This window comes from Neoarius graeffei, chromosome 11 (genome assembly GCF_027579695.1).
Source record: "Neoarius graeffei isolate fNeoGra1 chromosome 11, fNeoGra1.pri, whole genome shotgun sequence".
NCBI lineage: Eukaryota > Metazoa > Chordata > Actinopteri > Siluriformes > Ariidae > Neoarius > Neoarius graeffei.
Window position 1 is genome coordinate 51,385,658 of NC_083579.1, and position 22,776 is coordinate 51,408,433.

Consider the following 22,776-nt stretch of genomic DNA (forward strand, 5'->3'; position numbering starts at 1 on the left):
ATCCACTAATGTAGAAGACATAAATATTAAAGACAAAATTTGTAAAAAAAAAAAAAAATTCAAAATCAGTGTGACGAAGACAAATGCACAGGACTGTACACGTATAAATGTGCTGTGAAAGCAGGCGGTAGTACCAGATAAGCTGAAGCTGGATTCATGCAGGTCTCTCATTCCTCCGTGACGAGTACAAGGTCGTGGGGTCATGTCTCCAGATGAAGGGGCCGCCTCCTTCTTGCCCGTGTTCTGCACTGCAGCCACCTCACCTGTGTATGGAGCACGATCCACTCCCTTCAGAGACTGGCACTGAAGGGGGAAAGGAAGGACATGAGTCTACCGTGTTAATGCTCTAACCGTTTGTCACTTCCAGTAGAGCATGCGCACACACACACACACACACACACACACACACACACACACACACACACACACACACACACACACTAGGGTGCATCAGTTGCCCTCACTTTCATAAAATCTGATGCATTTTTGTTTGGGTGTTCCTTTTCACCAATAAAGACATCCTGTAAAATTTTTTGACCATATCCAAAAGTCTAATGGTGGCACCATGAGGTTCATTTTTTGCCAAAAAACGCTTATTTTATGTTTTCGCGTAAGGTTTGAATCACAATGTTGGACTCCATTTATGGATTTCTTGTGACCCAGAGATCATGTTAAGAACCTTTGCAAGGGATTGAGAAGCATTAAATGTGATTCATAATACATTTGTATTGTTTAAAAGTAGTTGAACAATGATTCAATGAACAGCTAAAACTCAAACTGTGCTTGATAATATATTTAGAATATGTACGAAAAATGTACTAAGATATTTGGTATACTCTATAAGGTGCCATAATGTTTCATGAAAAGTGATCGAAATTTTGTCATAAAAGTCATAAAATAGCAGCTTTTTCCATAACTTTGAGCTCCTGGTGCCACCATTAAACTTTTGAATTTTGTCCAAATATTTCACCCAGTGTGTTTTCTTACCAAAAGGAACATAAAAACAAAAATGCATCATGATCGGAGGAACTTTTCGTTTTTAGGGGGCAACTGATGCACCCTAACACACACGCTTGATAATTAGACAAACCCAGTCAAGTCCTTTTCTGACTGAATTAAACTTAGTTGCCCCTCTTAAAAATCTTTTATTTGATACATTACTTAGCTTATACGATTTATCATTTTAACATTAAAAGTTGCGTCTCTTAAAAATGGTTGCATGCGAATTAAAATGCGATTTCAGCAGCGTTATCTCATTCGAAAACACACTCCTATAGGAAGAAGGGAGACAGTTAGTATTTAAGGCAATACAATCTGGGGAAACCAGTAAATAAACACTTACATTTTAAATTTACATGAACTGATGTGCTTCACCGTGTGAAGTATATCGTCTTTCGGATTTTAATGACAAGGAAATTATTTATGAAACAAAGCTATGAACCTCAGTGAAATAAATGGTAGCGGTGACGGCATACCTTGTCCCTCTGCACCATCTTCTTGTAGAGAAAGTCTGGGAAGGTTCGGAGTGGGTAGAACTTTCCGGAACCCTCAGCACAAGTAAAGATGCCGTTTTCGTAGACAACACGGCCACGGCTGATGGTGACCAGGGGCACACCGTGACAGCGCAGACCTTCATACAGATTCACATCTCCTCCCTGCCACTGTGTGGTCACAGAGATGGTTCTGCACAAAGACAACCGATGATACACCAATCGCACGTCATCGCAGACGTACATTTTATCGAACACAAGTTGACAACAGACGTTCAGGAGATGCTACCGTTTTCATAGCTAAATTCAGAAAGCTTAAAGTAATAAACCAAGCTTGGAAAAACAAGCAGGCTCCCTAGACTTTCATACAAATTAAGATTATATTTCAAAGTAAATGTAAATCACACAGAATTTCACCAGTTTAGCAGCTCTACCTTGGCCCAAACATCATAGTTAAGCTTTAGCTTGTCCAGTCTGATCCACACACTGATCTATAAACATTGAGCTGACCCTTATTTCTTGTACCTGGTTGCATCAGGGTCCCAGACCACCACATCGGCATCGGCTCCTGGGATGATCCTGCCTTTCCTGGGGTACAGGTTGTAGATCTTTGCAGCATTAGAGCTAGTAACAGCAACAAACCGATTTTCATCCATCTTTCCTCCAACCTGGTTAGGAAAATATGATTGATTTCTGTTTATTAGTCTCCTATTTAACACTGAGAAATTAGACATGTTCTTGGGATGCCCTAGATCACACTGAGCCATTTAACTGTCTTACAAAAGGTACTAAGCTCCATTTTAACAACATACACACCACTAATGCTTTATTATTGATTGCGTAAACCCTAGGGTGCATCAGTTGCCCTCACTTTCATAAAATCTGATGCATTTTTGTTTGGGTGTTCCTTTTCACCAATAAAGACATCCTGTAAAATTTTTTGACCATATTCAAAAGTCTAATGGTGGCACCATGAGGTTCATTTTTTGCCAAAAAACGCTTATTTTATGTTTTCGCGTAAGGTTTGAATCACAATGTTGGACTCCATTTATTGATTTCTTGTGAGCCAGAGATCATGTTAAGAACCTTTGCAAGGGATTGAGAAGCATTAATGTGATTCATAATACATTTGTATTGTTTAAAAGTAGTTGAACAATGATTCAATGAACAGCTAAAACTCAAACTGTGCTTGATAATAGACCCTTTCGCAGTAAACGTCATTCATACGTAAGTGGAAATTGCGCGCGCAGCCTGGACCCAAAAAAGACTCAGAAATGCCTAGTTGTTGTGTTGTCGGGTGTCAGAATCGTAGCAGTGATGGGGTTAAAATGTTCAGAATTCCAGCAGGATCTCACCCATTCCAAAAAAATCGCCGACATCTATGATTACAAGCCATCAAACGTGTAGACTGGGATGAAAGCACCATCAAAAATGCGCGGGTTTGCAGCGCCCACTTCATCACAGGTAAGATCAGGCTATTTATTAAATCTTTCTTTTTTATTCTTTCTAGTCTTCGTTTATTGATGTAGCAAAATACTTTGGTAACGTTTGTCTGATTAGCTGGGTCATAGTTACACAATGTAATGAATATTGTTAGCATGTTAACTTAGCTTTGCATGCAATTTTGTTTGTAGGAGAGGTCTCGCTTGACTCAAGCAGTCCAGATTTTGTGCCATCATTATTTGTGTATGCCGAAAATCACAATTTTAAAGCAAGGATGGAAAGGTAAAATTGTGTGCCCTCACTCTAAATGCCAACTTGCGTTGACTGCTCTAACCTAGCTCCCGCCCCATTCAGTTTCATTTCTGGTCTCTGCCTCTTGCTTTTTACGCAGCTCTGATTTCTCTTAGCTGCACTCTTTACACTATCATTCCTTTCATGCCATTACCTCCTGCAAATTGCTGTTTAGTGTTGGTATTTGCTGTTGTAGCTAAAGCCACATTGCCATCACGTCACTGGCATAATTTGATTAAAACAAAATGAATATGAATGTCCCATTGTTAATCAAGTTGTACATGCCCGTACATAACAATCATATGCGTCTAAAGACTTGTAGGCACGAAGTTTTTCGTGGGTGTACACTGAAGTCTTGTCAATAAGGTACGAGTATATATCTGGCCATTGTATACCAGGGAACTTACTAACATCGTCCGTCCACTCTTTAATTAAATGTGGATCCGGTAGGCGATGTCCACTTGTTAGAGTTAACTTATTTATGTAGCATTCTCGATCTTGTAACGACAATTGTTTGGCATAATCTGACAGCTCGTAATGCCGGTCTATGGGCAGCGCCACTGTTTCTGAGTCCAGGCTGCGCGCGCATCCTGGCAACGGTCGGTTTGTTTACAAACATGCAAAGGGGTCTATATATTTAGAATATGTACTAAAAATGTGTATCTAAGATATTTGGTATACTCTATAAGGTGCCATAATGTTTCATGAAAAGTGATCGAAATTTTGTCATAAAAGTAATAAAATAGCAGCTTTTCCCATAACTTTGAGCTCCTGGTGCCACCATTAAACTTTTGAATTTTGTCAAAATATTTCACCCAGTGTGTTTTCTTACCAAAAGGAACATAAAAACAAAAATGCATCATGATCGGAGGAACTTTTCATTTTTAGGGGGTAACTGATGCACCCTAGTAAACACTGCATAGCTAATAGAAATGGACATGATCTGATATTTCTATTCCTAGTAATGCTTTCAAGGGTTATTCTAAGGTTCTTTTCCTTCGTCAAATACGACTGCTTACACAGCACTGTCGAAGTCTCGATTCTGATTGGTCAGAAAATGTTTCTTCTGACTATATAGTGAATTGCTGATAAAACACTCCTTCTAATAAGTTATCATGTCTATAATAATAACTAGTTTCCTGTGATTTGTGAAGAGGATGCTCGTATAATTTAAAGCATATACGCAGAGCCGTGGCCTCACTTTTGTTTATAAACGCCTTGAGATCTCAAGAATGGCAGAGGAATAGTTTTAAGTGTTAATAAATCTAATATAGTAATTTTTATGATTAAAGTGATTTATATAGGTAGCGGTCTGAGTGAATGACCTTGACGTCCGTAACGTCACAGCAGGAAGTCTATCGGTCTCATCGCCATTTCCGCTATACTAAAACACAGAGCTGACTGCAACTCCGATCCTCCATTTTGAGCTAATTTATCACCATGCCACGTAGATGTGTTGCTGGCCGGTGCAGCAACACGACAGAAGGTGGATTTACATTGGATTCATGGCCCAAGAATGTTCAAACTATGAAGATTTGGATGCGTTTTGTGAGAAGTTCAAGGGCACGTTGGGCGCCTATGAAGTGGTCTCTCCTCTGCTCTGCACATTTTACTGAAGACTCGTACGAGACCTCTGATCTGTTGAGGAGCGTTGGCTATAAGCCCATATTGAAAGAGGGTGCAGTATCAACAATTAAAGAAAACTACAAGAAAAGGAAAGTATTTATTTATTTTTGTAAAAGGAAAGTGAGTTCACTTGCAGCAGTCCTCCTGGAGTGAGCCGAGGGTTGTTGCTAAACCTGGGATGGAATGGGACAGGACATATCGCTCGGGCAGTGACCGCCCCGCAGTTGTTGCTAAAACCGGCGACATCCCGCTCCGTCCCGGGTTTTAGTAATTGCCTGAGCCCAGCAGTAATGGCGGAACACACAGTATGAAGAAAAGTGAATGAGTGGAGCAGCCGTCTTATTTCTAAACTGGATATTGCTGCCATCTCGCCCTTACATGGAAGAAGTGAATGAACAGAGAACTGAACAAACAACTGAAAAGTCAGATTGTTTCAAAAACAATCGGCCTTCAAGAAGCGAGAAAACAGATGGGTAAGTGCCGACTCTCATTTGGATACAAAACAACAAAAATCATTGTTTACCTGCATTTAGATTAATACATGTCACTTGTATTGTGTGTTTAAGTTACCGGTATAAGATTATTTAATTTGCTTCAGAATGTGATTGTCTCAGTTCATCTGATTATTTAATTAGCCTTTTACGTTTTATCAGTGAAAATGCATGTATGTGCATGTATGTTGCATAAGTTATAACACCTATCCTGTTTTAATGAGAGTCAACCCACAATCAGTGAAGTCAAATCAGTCTTAGTTGAGCAAGTCGTTAACAGTGTTTCTTACTTTCACCATCAATTTATATTTATATGACTTTGGTCTATAGCTGTAAAAGGCCTCGGCCTTAAAACCGGTTCCTGCTGTGACGTCACGCACTCAGGGCTGGCTGGCTCAGCGGAGCAGCTCAAATGCCAACTTTGCGGTCAATTTTAACTCTCAAAAAAATATATTTTTTATTCCCATTTATGCAGCATACAAGAGTCAAGGATGGAGATACTATCCACTGAGAAATTTATTTAAAAATAAAGCCTCTGCATATCTCCTTTAAGCCTATACATAAATGAATTTTTTTTTAAATGTTCCTATTTAAAGAAGAGCACGCAATTGTTGCTATGGTGAAGGTTTTTGTTATAAAGTTTATTCAATATTTTACAGCAAGAGAGTCCAGTGTCTGGGCTTTGTATCAGAAGTAAAGCTGTTCCTTTACGTTCTTTATCACGCTCTCTATCACTTAGTGGTATACTATAGGTTAACATGAGCTGCATTTTTGTCTAATTAACTTCAAGACAGAGATAAAAGAAAGGTTGGTGATGGAGCAACTGTTTATAGTGATAACATAAATGTTAACAGGAACCTGTTCTGCAGCTGTTTCACAACATTAACAATAAATGGATGAAAAGTACGATCTAATATCTTTTATAAATAAAAACTGTAAATATGATGCACAAAGGGGCGGCACGGTGGTGTAGTGGTTAGCGCTGTCGCCTCACAGCAAGAAGGTCCGGGTTCGAGCCCTGTGGCCGGCGAGGGCCTTTCTGTGCGGAGTTTGCATGTTCTCCCCGTGTCTGCGTGGGTTTCCTCCGGGTGCTCCGGTTTCCCCCACAGTCCAAAAGACATGCAGATTAGGTTAACTGGTGACTCTAAATTGACCGTAGGTGTGAATGAGAGTGTGAATGGTTGTCTGTGTCTATGTGTCAGCCCTGTGATGACCTGGCGACTTGTCCAGGGTGTACCCCGCCTTTCGCCCGTAGTCAGCTGGGATAGGCTCCAGCTTGCCTGCGACCCTGTAGAACAGGATAAAGCGGCTACAGATAATGAGATGAGATGATGCACGAATCCTCCTCGTGTTTTATCCAGTACTTAATCCAGTAATGAAAATGGTGTGCACAGAGATGTCCACAAGCGCCGGTGACTGGTGGTTTTCTCCGCCTACACAGGTGGTCTGCGCCGGCTACTCATCTCATCATCTCGTGGCTCAGGTGGATAAGGTGCCATACCATAAATCCGGGGACCCAGGTTCGATTCCGACCCGAGGTCATTTCCCAATCCCTCCCCGTCTCTCTCCCGCTCATTTCCTGTCTCTACACTGTCCTATCTAATAAAGGTGGAAAAAGCCCCAAAAAATAATCTTTAAAAAAAAAAAAAACTTGCCTTTCAACGTTCAAGCGATTTATATCGTCTCTGCTGCCCATAATTTGCTGCAAATCCAATTATCGTCTTCAATTCGGGTCTAATATGATCGGAAGCGACACCATATTTGTTGATCGATTCTCACGCTCTGATTAGCTGTAGCAGATGGCAAAGATGAAGTTGGTGGTGGTTGCAGACGATTTAACTCGGTTTTCACAAAATGTCACTGAAAAAGAAACTATAACTTTCCATGGGCCAAATAAATATAAAAGTAGGGTGCATCAGTTGCCCCCTAAAAATGAGAAGTTCCTCCGATCATGATGCATTTTTGTTTTTATGTTCCTTTTGGTAAGAAAACACACTGGGTGAAATATTTGGACAAAATTCAAAAGTTTAATGGTGGCACCAGGAGTTCTAAGTTATGGAAAAAGCTGCTATTTTATGACTTTTATGACAAAATTTCGATCACTTTTCATGAAACATTATGGCACCTTATAGAGTATACCAAATATCTTAGATACACATTTTTAGTACATATTCTAAATATATTATCAAGCACAGTTTGAGTTTTAGCAGTTCATTGAATCATTGTTCAACTACTTTTAAACAATATAAATGTATTATGAACCACATTAATGCTTCTCAATCCCTTGCAAAGGTTCTTAACATGATCTCTGGCTCACAAGAAATCAATAAATGGAGTCCAACATTGTGATTCAAACCTTACGCGAAAACATAAAATAAGCGTTTTTTGGCAAAAAATGAACCTCATGGTGCCACCATTAGACTTTTGAATATGGTCAAAAAATGTTACAGGATGTCTTTATTGGTGAAAAGGAACACCCAAACAAAAATGCATCAGATTTTATGAAAGTGAGGGCAACTGATGCACCCTAATATAAAGTCTATGTTTTCTGCAGGTTTGTACATATAAATGGTAATTAATACATTCATATCTAAGAATTGTTGTTTTTTTCATATCCAGAAGCTACCCGGAGTGCCTAAGTTCCCATAGGGATGTCTGGTCCCTTAGCTAAGGCATAATTATAAAGTGCAAATATTTATGCTGAAATTAAAACTATACAACGCACAGTACCACACCAGAAGCACATCAAGTACATTACAACTCACCAGGTAGTTATGTTACACAGCCAGGCAGCGTACTACAGAGAGTAACTGAGAAAGCCAAGCACTCACACATCTGGAGGGAAATGGTTCATAATTTATTAGCTGAAAATGCACCAGAAACCACCAGAAGGCATGTGCATTTCAAAATTTTCTGGAAGGGGCATGCCGTCAGACCCCCCCCTAGCATTAGCGCGCCTTTGCCGCTGCAAACTCCAGAGCCACCTATTACTTTTTTTTAGCTGGCTACTTCAGATCTTCTGGAGAACCCTGTGTGCATTACAGATCATTTTTAATTTAGGTTAATCAGGTCAAACCTACCACTCCTTTCTCCCAGATGACACTCATGCGGTCTTGCACACCAGGCACTCCATGAGGGATCTTAGTGAAGTCATCTTTGCCCATGGCCTTCTGTTTGGTGGTGAAAGGCCGGTGGTCTGATGTCACCACGTTCAGAGCGTCACTACAGCAGCAGGAACAGACGTGCGTCACATTCTGAAGTTATGTCCTCTGTCCAGGCTGAAATGGAAGCTTTTCTATGTGTAAACAGTCACATTCTGAGACGATGTATCGTGCGAGATGAAACCTACCTTCCCAGCAGGCTGAGCAGGAAGTTGGGTGTGTTGGGGTCCAGCCTCAGGGGAGGCACAGTGACATAGGCAGCAGCATGGGCCCAGTCCTGGTGGTAGTACTGCAGCCCGTTTATAACAGCATGGGCAGTGGTGGTCTCCCCATGCACCACTTTACCTACATACACACCGACAATGCGTCATTAAACTTACTGTAACTAGCTTAGCATGGTGAATGCTCACTATGTGATGTAGAACAGCTCGTTGGGAAAGGAAGCAAAAACAGCTACACAGGTGGTAGGTGCCTCAAGGGACAAAACACTGCATAAGGTGTAACTGGATACAGACAAATGTGTGCCCTTACCATGCATCTTCCCCGAGGCCAAAACATCTCCTGCGGACATGCTGGCTACATTAATCAGGTATATAGGACAGTGAGCCTGAGGAGGAGGAGGAGGATGATAATAGAAATAATAACCTATCATCATCTTTGAAGGTAATATTTCATATCAGTTAGAGTTCACAATTATTATTATTTCCTCTGTTGTGAGTGTGTTACTGTGATTCTAAATAAGTGCTAACATCAAGATGTTATACGTCAGGTACTGGGACCCATATATCTAAAGTTCTACTTCCATGCATTCTGGACTGTCAGGGCTGTTTCCTAGGGTGCATCAGTTGCCCCCTAAAAATGAAAAGTTCCTCCGATCATGATGCATTTTTGTTTTTATGTTCCTTTTGGTAAGAAAACACACTGGGTGAAATATTTGGACAAAATTCAAAAGTTTAATGGTGGCACCAGGAGCTCAAAGTTATGGAAAAAGCTGCTATTTTATGACTTTTATGACAAAATTTCGATCACTTTTCATGAAACATTATGGCACCTTATAGAGTATACCAAATATCTTAGATACACATTTTTAGTACATATTCTAAATATATTATAAAGCAGCTAGAGATAATGAGATGAGATGAGTTTGAGTTTTAGCTGTTCATTGAATCATTGTTCAACTACTTTTAAACAATACAAATGTATTATGAATCACATTAATGCTTCTCAATCCCTTGCAAAGGTTCTTAACATGATCTCTGGCTCACAAGAAATCAATAAATGGAGTCCAACATTGTGATTACGCAAAAACATAAAATAAGCGTTTTTTGGCAAAAAATGAACCTCATGGTGCCACCATTAGACTTTTGAATATGGTCAAAAAATTTTACAGGATGTCTTTATTGGTGAAAAGGAACACCCAAACAAAAATGCATCAGATTTTATGAAAGTGAGGGCAAGTGATGCACCCTACTGTTTCCTTCAGAATTAGTGGAGTGTGTGTACGAATGGGAAAGTCACCATCCATGACCATATCTCCACTTGGGTAGCCTATAAAAGATTGCAACTACATTGTGCTCATCAACCTTCTCGTCTTGCTGAGCATTTGAAGAAGTGGAGGATGCTGAATATATCATGCTAATCCTTTGGATTATCATAATAAGACTAATTTTATTTTGTTAAAGCTCCATCATCAACTGAACATACATACAGGGCCTTGAAAAAGTATTCATACCCCTTGAATTTTTTCACATTTTTCCACCTTACAACCACAAACTTAAAAGTTTTTTATTGAGATTTTATGTGATAGACCAACACAGAGTAGCACACAATTGTGAAGTGAAACGAATGATAAATGGTCTTCAAAATGTTAAACAAATAAAAATCTGAAAAACATGGTGTGCATTAGTATTCAGCCCCCCTGCGTCAATGCTTTGTAGAGACACCTTTTGCTGCAATTACAGCTGCAAGTCTTTTGTGGTATGTCTCTACCAGCTTTGCACATCTAGACACTGAAATTTTTGCCCATTCTTCTTTGCAAAACAGCTCAAGCTCAGCCAGATTGGATGGAGAGCATCTGTGAACAGCAATTTTCAAGTCTTGCCACAGATGCTCAATGGGATTTAGGTCTGGACTTTGACTGGGCCATTCTAACACATGAATATTCTTTGATCTAAACCATTCCATTGTAGCTCTGGCTGTATGTTTAGGGTCATTGTCTTGCTGGAAGGTGAATCTCCTTCCCAGTCTCAAGTCTTTTGCAGCCTCCAACAGATTTTCTTCCAGGATTGCCCTGTATTTAGCTCCATCCATCTTCCCATCAACTCTGACCAGCTTCCCTGTCCCTGCTGAAGAAAAGCATCCCCATAGCATGATGCTGCCACCACCATGTTTCACAGTGGGGATGGTGTGTGCAGGGTGATGAGCAGTGTTAATTTTCCGCCACACATAGCGCTTTGCATTTAGGCCAAAAAGTTCAACTTTGGTCTCATCTGACCAAAGCACCTTCTTCCACATGTTTGCTGTGTCCCCTACATGGCTTCTGGCAAACTGCAAATGGGACTTCTTATGCCTGTCTTTCAACAATGGCTTTCTTCTTGCAACTCGTCCAAAAAGGCCAGATTTCTGGCGTGTATGACTTTTTCTACGAGTTGTCCTGTGCACAGATTCTCCCACCTGAGCTGTGGATTTCTACAGCTCCTCCAGAGTGATCATGGGCCTCTTGGCTGCTTCTCTGACCAGTGCTCTCCTTGCTCGCTCTGTCAGTTTAGGTGGACGGCCATATCTTGGTAGGTTTGCAGTTGTGCCATACTTTTCCCATTTTTGAATGATGGATTGAACAGTGCTTCTTGAGATGTTCAGACCTTGGGATATTTCTTTTATAACCTAACCCTGCTTTAAACTTCTCCAGAACTTTATCCCTGACCTGTCTGGTGAGTTCTTTGGTCTTCATGATGCCGTTTGGTCTTCAGTGTTCTCTAACAAACCACTGAGGCCTTCACAGAACAAATGTATTTATGCTGAGAGTAAATTACACACAGTAGGACTCTATTAACTAATTAGATGACTTCTGAAGGCAATTGATTGCACTGGATTGTATTTAGAGGTATCAGAGTACGGGGGCTGAATACTAATGCACATCACGTTTTTCAGATTTTTATTTGTTTAAAATTTTGAAGACCATTTATCATTTTCGTTTCACTTCACAATTATGTGCTACTCTGTGTTGGTCTATCACATAAAATCTCAATAAAAAACTTTTAAGTTCGTAGTTGTAAGGTGGAAAAATGTGAAAAAGTTCAAGGGGTATGAATACTTTTTCAAGGCACTGTACATGCCACACACTTTGGGTGATGGTATCCATCCATCCATCCATCATCTGTAGCCACTTATCCTGTTCTACAGGGTCGCAGGCAAGCTGGAGCCTATCCCAGCTGACTATGAGCGAGAGGCGGGGTACACCCTGGACAAGTCGGCAGGTCATCACAGGGCTGACATAGACAACCATTCACACTCACACCTACGATCAATTTAGAGCCGCCAGTTAACCTAACCTGCATGTCTTTGGACTGTGGGGGAAACCGGAGCACCCAGAGGAAACCCACGCGGACACGAGGAGAACATGCAAACCCCGCACAGAAAGGCCCTCGTCGGCCGCTGGGCTCGAACCCGGAACCGTCTTGCTGTGAGGCGACAATGCTAACCACTACACCACCCGGGTGCCGCCCAGGTTATGTTATTTCTATTATTATTACCACTATTCTCATCACATATCATGGCAGACATATGGCCTGCTGTTTTGTACCAACCTGTGGCATATTCTCAGAAACTCATCATCTATTGGGCAGTACTTTCTCCCAGGCAAGTGACCAGGCGTTCCACAGTGTACCAATTTCATTCATGAGAGCTCATACACTTTCAAGAGCACACTGAAGCTGCGATGTGGTAAAAGGACACTCATACTGGCTACAATAGCAGAGGCAGAAGCATTAAGGCTGAAATCATTGCCTCTAGTAAAAGACACCTCACTAGTAGTACTGGGTAATGAAGCTTTGCACATAAATCCGTGCTGAATATAAAAGAACCATCACACTGATCTGCAAATTTTACACTGTAACCTTTGCTCGGCCAAGTTTATCTCTACACCAAGTTCATTTTTCACCTGTAATGTCACCAAGGGCACACCAGAATAGAGTACTGTTCTGCTTTTTTAAAAATGGATTCATTCAATACGGCTCTCGCAACATACTTGTCTCATTTCTATTTAATGCAGACACGACATTTAAGTGCACACAGATCCCTAAGGAGCTACCTTTGAAAGGCTTTTAAACAAACCGAGTCTGCACTCCATTATCGACACCATACGATCTTTTAAAGGCTATTTGGAAAACATTTCCATGCACGCTGACCAAGAGAGTCCACATAAAACAGTAGACAAGTGCTTTACTTTTGACATTTCCAAATCTAAAATTGCTTTTATTTTAATCAATGGCAGTTCTTTGGCCAAGTGACTGGTCACTAGAGCATTACCCCTAGTGACTTAAAAAAAAAAAAAAAAAAAAAAAAAAAGGAACGGAAAAAGCTTGGTTTTTAATGGACAAACTAAATTGAGGTTAAATTAAATCTGTACCTTACAGTTCTAGAAAAAGCACAACATAGTTTTATTAACATGATGCATTAGTATTATTGAAATACAGAATAGTGCATCAGTTTTCTAATCAAATTACCTTTCATACAGTATAATATAGATAGTATTTATATATTGTAACCATTTCAAATCATTATACTAGACGTAATATGGCTGATAATGCTAAGCCACGGTGGCACAGTGGTGTAGTGGTTAGCGTTGTCGCCTCACAGCAAGAAGGTCCGGGTTCGAGCCCCGTGGCCGGCGAGGGCCTTTCTGTGTGGAGTTTGCATGTTCTCCCCGTGTCCGCGTGGGTTTCCTCCGGGTGCTCCGGTTTCCCCCACAGTCCAAAGACATGCAGGTTAGGTTAACTGGTGACTCTAAATTGACCGTAGGTGTGAATGTCAGTGTGAATGGTTGTCTGTGTCTATTGCCGCTTTTCCACTACCAACGCAGCTGAATTGGGCTGAGCCGTGCCGTGCTGAGTTGGGCTGAGTCGAGCTGAGTGGGGCTGTTGGAGTTGCATTTCGACTACAACCACGCTGAACCGTGCTGGCTGGAAGTGGGTGGACACATTGGGTGGAGTTAGCGAAAGTGGGTGGACGTCACGTGATGTCGTTAGGCGGCGCAAACAGTGACATCAGTGAGCTTTTAAGCGGTAGTCTCACGACCCGGATAGTAAACAATAAACATGGAGGACATGGAGTTGTTAGTGTTGCTGGTCTTGGTGCTGTGGCTTGTTGTCACCGACAACGCCAACAGATACTGGCAAGAGCGTATAGATGAGGCGAGGCGCATAAGGCTTCAGAAATTCTCGTAATTCGTAATTATTCTTCTTCCGGGTTTACGGTGTTTACAGATCCCAGCGTGCTCGCGGGGCGTGTGTGGGCGTGTGAGGACACTCCTCCTCACCAATCAGTGCACAAGGGAGTGTCTCCTCGCGCCCCTAGCCCCACTCGGCTCGGTTTGGCTCGCTTCGGCTCGCTTCAGCCCCACTCCAAAACCGTGCGAGTTTTGGGTGCTAAGCAGGGCTGAAGCGAGCTGAGTCGTGCTGCTCTGAGGTAGTCGAAACGCGAGCCGTGTCGGGCTGAAGTGAGCTGAAGCGAGCTGAAGTGAGCTGAAAAAGGGTAGTGGAAAAGGGCCATATGTGTCAGCCCTGTGATGACCTGGCGACTTGTCCAGGGTGTACCCCGCCTTTCGCCCGTAGTCAGTTGGGATAGGCTCCAGCTTGCCTGTGACCCTGTAGAACAGGATAAAGCGGCTAGAGATAATGAGATGAGATGCTAAGCCACTTTGGGCTCAAAAACCAAAAGGTCCATGCATTTTGGTTATTCATATGGTTTTTACTGTATATACACATGATACTGGAAACATGAAAAACAATTAATTTCATAGCAAGCAGAACAAAATGCTAATCTAGCGCTGTGAACAATACACATGAATAAGCATCCATTGATATAAAATGTTTACACATGCACAGTATTCAATGGGTAGTACAAGAAATGTAATGCAGAGATAAAGCTCCACTTTGGGCAGGTTTACAGTGAACTGGAGCTGATTTTAAAAATAGCCCAATTGCCTGGCAACACTGAACAAGTTGTTGGCACTGTCTGAAGCAGGACAGTAGAAGAAACCGTGTCCTCAGCGTTCTCATTATGACTTAAAGGATTTGTAAAGTGGTGAGATTTCAGGATGGGGTTTATGCTTGTAGCTCTTCTTAGTACTTCATTTGGATGAAGCTGAATAAAATCATCATTGTGCTTGTTTTTTCTTTAATAATACTTGCCAGTGTGTCATGAGATCAGTTAAGTGCAAATGTATTTAATTAACTTTAGGAGACTAAATTTGATCAAGCTATAGTACACAATAAACCATGTGACATTAACACTACTCACTCTGTTGGCGATGGTGATCGCTCGGTGGACTGCCTCTGCCTCCAGCTGGAAAAGGAAGATTACCCAGAGTCAGGAAGAATTTTGAACATCACTGTTGTAGCCTAATGGGCCACAGATGCAAAACCCTACGTTCACACTGACAAAGCGACAAGTCAGTTGTGTCACTTGTTTGTTTCTTGGGGGCATGTAGTGACCGCTACCTTTGTGTGTATATATTTATTAGGGTGCATCAGTTGCCCTCACTTTCATAAAATCTGATGCATTTTTGTTTGGGTGTTCCTTTTCACCAATAAAGACATCCTGTAAAATTTTTTGACCATATTCAAAAGTCTAATGGTGGCACCATGAGGTTCATTTTTTGCCAAAAAACGCTTATTTTATGTTTTCGCGTAAGGTTTGAATCACAATGTTGGACTCCATTTATTGATTTCTTGTGACCCAGAGATCATGTTAAGAACCTTTGCAAGGGATTGAGAAGCATTAATGTGATTCATAATACATTTGTATTGTTTAAAAGTAGTTGAACAATGATTCAATGAACAGCTCAAACTTTGAACTCCTGGTGCCACCATTAAACTTTTGAATTTTGTCCAAATATTTCACCCAGTGTGTTTTCTTACCAAAAGGAACATAAAAACAAAAATGCATCATGATCGGAGGAACTTTTCATTTTTAGGGGGCAACTGATGCACCCTAATATTATATATATTACACACACCTCATATTTTTCATACAAGCTACTGTACATCCAGGACATGGAGAACCAAAACCATGACATAAATCTCTATTTTTTTCACAGTCCAGTTTCCATCAAATCCTGCACTCTGATTGGCTGGCGAGCCCCAGTTACGGACCCCGGTTACGGACCTCTGGCGAATCACTCGTTCATAACAACAACAAACATAGTAGCATTTTTTGTCAATATTTATCTTTTTTTTTTATAAGATTTATTTATGATTGTCAAAAATCTTATAAATTTTTGCCAGCATTTCTCAGTATAATAGCATTAATTTTACAGCATGGCTAGCGATAATGACAGTGTTCACAGCGAAAGCAAGTTTTACTACCCTGAGGAAGAAGAAATAAAAGAAAACCTTTCAGGAGAAAGCTAAAAACCTCTAACTGTTGCTAACGCTGAGCAAAAACATGGCTGAATCCTGAATGACTCAGTTTTGTATAAATAGGGGACTACATAAGCGGCAAAATGTAGTTTTTTCCTGCCATGGAAGTGCACTTGTATACCGAGGAGGAAGCAATTTGCATTACAGCCGTGAATGAGGATTCAAAATGGCGGCTTGGCTCGGTTTTCCCTTTCGGGCGCTCTCGTTTTCTGTTAGAATTTGTGAAAGAAAAAAATAAATATATTATTTACCAGCTTAAGGTCGGTCTGTATGGTGAAATACCGTGACTTCGGCCTCGAATACTGACCTTGGCCCAGAGGGCCTCGCTCAGTACTTTCAAGACCTCGGTCACGGTATTTCACCATACGGACCTCCCAGCTGGTAAATAACACACACACACACACACACATATTACACGGTGGTGCGAAGATATGAAGTTTATCTTCTCGTGTTGAAAATATTTTTCACTCATTCGCTTCGCTCACTTGTGAATATGTTCACCACTCAAAGAAAAACTTCATATATTCGTGTCACTGTGTAACATCCATCCATTATCTGTAGCCGCTTTATCCTGTTCTACAGGGTCGCAGGCAAGCTGGAGCCTATCCCAGCTGACTATGGGCGAGAGGCGGGGTACACCCTGGACAAGTCACCAGGTTAATGCAGGGCTGACACACAGAGACAAACAACCATTCACACTCACATTTGGTCGATTTCGAGCCTCCAATTAGCCTAACCTGCATGTCTTTGGACTGTGGGGGAAATCGAAGCACCCAGAGGAAACCCACGTGGACACAGGGAGAACATGCAAACTCCACACAGAAAGGCCCTCGTCGGCCGCTGGGCTTGAACCCAGGACCTTCTTGCTATGAGGAGACAGTGCTAACCACTACACCATCGTGCCACCCGATAAAGAGGCTAGAGATAATGAGAATGAGATGAGAAATTAAATAATACAATAATAAGTGTAAAAACTGGTTGTATGATTTACATGTTGCACGCTAGGTTTTCTTCTAGCTTCATTAGCAGATTAGAAAAACAAACAATCTAACATTATTAGCTACCTAGCTTCATCAGACACACCAACAATCTCTGATACTTCCTTCCAAGCTTTAATGTTTCTACACCCATTTAGTGGTCATATATGAAGTGAAAAAATTAAACCATAGTTAAGTTTTTTCTTCCATTTTTGCGTCTCAAACAGTATACAGGCACTTTCGGACTGGAGGGATTTTTCAATAATTCTTACAACTGTTGGAGGAAGTTCCTCCTTTTTTGTGCGTTTTGAGGGACTTTTTTAGCTCGTACTTCAGATTAGGTACTCTCTCTGCACGAGAGGAACCATGAGTGACATAAGTGCATGGCAGTTGGTCGAACGTGAGCCAATGCAGCACCGGTAACCGCCATTTTTAAAAATTCTTATACAACGTTAGCCGTGTAAACAACAGCTCTTAACATTAGCATTAAAAAAAATGGGGGGGGAAAACAGGGACAAATGGACTGACAGAGAAGTCCAGGTTTTACTGAGTGTATAGGTGATGGAGGAAATACAGCGCGTCTAAGCGAAATATAAAAATCTTTGCTAGCACTTTCTGCTAACATCATGCTTGCAAGTCAGTTTATGTCACTTCAGCATTCCTATTGGCAGTGTAAATGCAAACAGGAAAAAAGCCCTTGAAGGTATGTAGTTCTCGGGGAAGCTTCCAAGTGGGTAGTTCCTCTCAGTAAGTCCTGAGAACTGTTTGGCCTGAAAGCACCTAACAGGAAATAAATCCCCATGGTAGTGGGGGATAGAACTAATTTCAGCCCACCACACCATAGGACTGAAGAGGAGGTCTGAGGAGTCATTGAAGCTAGCTGGTTGAATTTTTCACTTTACAGTTTCATATCTAATTTGCATAGAATTTAGAACATTGCAGTTGAAAAGTCACGAAAAACATGGCTCTGTATCGTACATGTTCAGAGAAAATGAAAGGTCGCCTGTCACTTTGTCTCTTGCATATGTGAACATAAGTTTAGGCATAAATAGTCAGTATATCATTCAGTGCTCAATTCAGAGATGAAAGTGGAGCAAAGAAAAAAAACCCAGAACTTTTGAAAGTCAAACTAAGATTGGGGGGGGGGCAACGTCCTCTGAAAATATTTTAATAACATAACACACAAAACTCTGCATTCTAGTGCATTTTATGTAGTACTTATTTCACTAAAACAAGTTAAAACTTTTAAGCCTTTTTCTTTCATGTACATTAATGATTAACATGTCAAAAATATCAAATTTAATTCCCCTAGTTAATGAGTAATTTTCAGGAGTGCATTTAGAAAACGCGGTGATTTTCCTGGCTACGCAGTTCATTACTTTGATAAAAATCAGACAGTTGAAGTTAAACTCCGCAAAATCCCAAAACGGTACTGTTAAAAAGTAAAGGTCTGTTAGAGTTTCTAAAGCTTTCAGGTTTCAATGTTGGGGACACTGAGCCTCGTTCATCAATCTTTTAGCAGAGTTGTGCGTTTGCATAAGCTAAAGTGAACTAAAAATTTCCAATTCTTATTTATGCGAGTTGAAGCCGATTGTTTACATTAGTTCGTATTGTCTGTAAATTTAAACACAACAATGAATACCAAATTTCTCATGTAAATCAGGGGCGTAGCTAGGATTTTTCAAGGGGAGGCAGGGGTCGAAATTAACTTTTGAATGTACTTGCCCTCAGGGCAACCAACCCCAAAAATTTACTTGCCCGCATGCATGTATCAGTTGCCCTACTTTTTTGCAGGTTGACTGGGTAAGTAATTTGCATAAAAAGCAATCTGGATGTATATTATAGAGTATGCAATAAAATATTTCAACTTGTTTTGCCATTGTTTGATTACTGATTGATAGAAATAAAGTTATAAACACTCATATGGTGTTTATTTCATCATGATGAACAGTAAAACAACTAGGTATAACTACTAGTATCTTCTATTAAACATGTTGAACAGTCAGAAAACATCATGTCATCATGGTCAAGTGTAACTGATCAAATCAGAATTAAAAATCAGTCCGAAAAGATGCTTCGTTCGTTCTAGCCTACGTGACAGTGGCGCCTCGTGTGAATAATCATAATATCATGTAGTGCCATCTCGCGAATGGAAGCGTCAACTACTGCAACGAACGAAAGTCAAGTACAAACGAAAGAGAAGACGGGAAAAATAAAGTTTTCGTTCTGTTTCTGTTAAGAATCACAACAACTTAATTTTGCTTAGTAAAATAGACATTCAAACACAGTTGTCCGACGGACAACTAGTGATAATTTTATTGTTGCCCGAGTATGAGAATGACTTGCCCATGTCCGTCGGTACATGCTTAATTTCGACCCCGGGGGGGGGGGGGTCAGACACCGACTGGCAGCCTGAGTGCATTATGTAACAAAAAATAATTACCATTGCTAGTTTTAGGTAGCTTAGAAACCGGCTCTTCCGTTATTGCTGTTTCTTCCACGTTTTCTTGATGTTGTGTTCTAGAAACAGCACTAAAACTTAGCTTCGAAACCACAAAATGCAACTTTGATGGAAAAAATATATATAATAAATTGCTTACCTCTCTTCATGTTGAAAGAAGGAGGAAAGTTTTGCTTGTTTTGACATGGCGAATTATTAACACTAAGAAATACTTGTAATTCGCAACTAAAAAGACTGCAGCTCCACTGGCAGCTTGAACATGCTTTCTAGTGCGATTTTGTTGTGCAGAACGGTGTCAGTCCTGCACGCCTTAGCACGTGCACCTGAAGGCGCGCCTTGGGCACGCGCACCTAATGAGCTCCGGCATGTGTGCCGTTAACAAAGAACACCTGTCTTTAATCAATGAACTATGTTTGGGCTATTTAAGGACCGCGCCCATGCAAGGACGATGCGAAGTATTACACCGCGTCTAGGAATGCGAAAAATCCGGAAAATAAATTTCTCCATTCGGAAAACCGGAGATTTTCAAGAGTTTTGTCAAATATCCGGATTTCCAGGTAAATCCGGAAGACTTTCATCCCTGTCAATTACACTACGTTCACACTGCAGGCTGAAGTGACTCAAATCCGATTTTTTCGCCCATATGTGACCTGTATCCGATCTTTTATTGACAATATGAACGACACAGATCCGATTTTTTCAAATCCGACCCAGGCCGTTTGGATATGTGGTCTTAATTCCGATTCCTATCCGATCTTTTCATATGCGACTTCAGTCTGAACCGCCAGGTCGCATTCATCCGACTTACACGTCATCAACAAGCCACAAACGTCACTATTCTGCGCTGAAGTAGGCGGCGGGTCTCTCAAAAAAAGTTACAACAACATGGCTTTGATGTTCCTTTGAACGGAGGTTGCAGTCACTACCCCGCAGAACGCCTGAGCCCAAACCCTTGCCCTCTTCCTTTTCAACCTCCTCCTTAACATCAGGCTATTGTGCATGTTCTGGCTCCGTCGCAACAACAACTGCATCATCGCCAGGTACTCCATGCTGGCTACTGTCATACACAGGAAACTTTAGGTTACTTCCGTAAACACTGGCCATGCTCACTGCGTGTGACGTCGTCGTATCCTGCAATGCGCATGCGGAACACTTTTAGGTCGCTTTTCGTTCATACTGAGGATCACATACAAGTCGCATATATTTGTTAATGTGAACGACCTCACAAAAAAATCGGATTTCACAAAAAAATCGGAATTGAGCATTAAGCCTTGCAGTGTGAACGTAGTGTTACACGTCAAAAAGTTTGACACAAAATTGGGATTCAGCCACCAGTGTCACACCTCTTCAGGCCTGCTGATCTCAATGCCTTCTGGTCCACTGATGCCCAGATCCAATGCTTCTTTAGCACCCTTGAACGAAAGACAAAAAAAAAAAAGTCTGTGAGGTTACCAGAACAATTGTAAAGAATACAATAAAAAGGAGAAAGATGATACACTTTCCCAACCTCAGCCACCAGCTCTCCGTTCTCAGCGTGCACACGGGCTATGGCTCCAATGTCCTTACAGTGCTGCAGGGCCTGGAACAGCTCGCTGTCTCTCAGCATGTACACGTCCTTGTAAGCCATGTACATCTGGAAGGAGTTCACTCCTTTTTCTCTCACCAGTGTCTCCATCTGAGCCCTCACCTGGTTACAGGGAGTTACAAAATGCATGACTGATAAAACTTTGTTGGTTAAAACACTATTACAATTTCCACATTAAGCTCTCTACTATCTCAAAATTGAGACACTAGTGTAGGATGGTGATGCCACAGAATCGGAGAAAATATGTACCTTGGGACTCCACCAGGTCACAGCAACATGAAGAGCATAGTCACAGCAGGTCTTGGCATCAGCATGAGAGCGACATTTCTCATAAGCATCCAGCAAGGATTCATTCTTCTCGGGCAACACGTGACCCAACACCATTGTCGTGCCTCCAGCCAGAGCAGCCTGGAAATGAAAACACAGTGGAAATCAAAGTTGTGGAAAGTCAAATCTGATCATGCACAAACATGCATGTTCGCCCCATGTCTGTGTGGGTTTCCTCCGGCCACCGCAATGAAATGAATCAATGTCGTCTGTGTGTAAATCTGAGTGTGATATTTTACCATCCAGAAAAATACTTGCTTTTCAATTTAATCCCAAAAATTCAAGATTCAAGAAGTTTGTCGTCATATGCATAGTAAAAACACGGAGGTTCAGACAGTGCGATGAAATTCTTACTTTGCTGCTCTCCTTACACACAACAATAACACATGACAAAAAGGTGCCCAAAAAGGGAATAAAAGTAATAAAAAGTAGTACAACTAAATAAAAACTTGGGGGAAGAAGGGGGGGGGGAACCTGATAAAAAAAAAACTGATCAATAAAAAACTGTTCATCATTCATCTGGATAACCGAGAGGAAACCTGTACAGACATCAGGAGATCGTGCAAAAGGCCTGAGCTCAGGATCAAACAAGGTATCCTGGCACTGTGAGGTGGCAACACTACCCAGCCCCATTTTTTTTTTTTTTTTTACTTTTTTCTTGGATCTTAAATAACTGTAGCCTTCTATATGATTTCCTTTTACTGGCTCACTACTACAACACCGGAGTAAATCAGGACATGTTTCATGTAAATTATACATACAGTGGTGCTTGAAAGTTTGTGAACCCTTTAGAATTTTCTATATTTTTGCATAAATATGACCTAAAACATCAGATTTTCACACAAGTCCAAAAAGTATTTAAAGAGAACCCAGTTAAACAAATGAGACAAAATCATTATACTTGGTCATGTGCAGCAATAACTGCAACTAAACATTTGCGGTAACTGTTGATCAGTCCTGCACACCGGCTTGGAGGAATTTTAGCCCGTTCCTCCGTACAGAACAGCTTCAACTCTGGGATGCTGGTGGGTTTCCTCACATGAACTGCTCGCTTCAGCTCCTTCCACAACATTTCCATTGGATTAAGGTCAGGACTTTGACTTGGCCATTCCAAAACATTTAACTTTATTCTTCTTTAGCCATTCTTTGGTAGAATGATTTGTGTGCTTAGGGTCGTTGTCTTGCTGCATAACCCGCCTTCTCTTGAGATTCAGTTCATGGACAGATGTCCTGACATTTTCCTTTAGAATTCGCTGGTATAATTCAGAATTCATTGTTCCATCA

General features: G+C 41.1%; 1 protein-coding gene across 1 annotated transcript in view; it reads right to left on the reverse strand.

Annotated features, from left to right (window-relative positions):
* Positions 1-22,776, reverse strand: part of dpysl5a (dihydropyrimidinase like 5a) — a 50,320-nt gene that overhangs the window by 7,390 nt on the left and 20,154 nt on the right. The window contains exons 3-12 of the mRNA XM_060934116.1: positions 21,415-21,573; positions 21,088-21,267; positions 20,924-20,992; positions 15,022-15,066; positions 9,034-9,109; positions 8,691-8,847; positions 8,422-8,563; positions 2,016-2,158; positions 1,476-1,683; positions 135-303 (exon numbers count right to left, since the gene is read on the reverse strand). Coding sequence (XP_060790099.1) covers positions 135-303; positions 1,476-1,683; positions 2,016-2,158; positions 8,422-8,563; positions 8,691-8,847; positions 9,034-9,109; positions 15,022-15,066; positions 20,924-20,992; positions 21,088-21,267; positions 21,415-21,573 — 1,348 coding nt within the window. The remainder of the gene's footprint in view (positions 1-134; positions 304-1,475; positions 1,684-2,015; positions 2,159-8,421; positions 8,564-8,690; positions 8,848-9,033; positions 9,110-15,021; positions 15,067-20,923; positions 20,993-21,087; positions 21,268-21,414; positions 21,574-22,776) is intronic.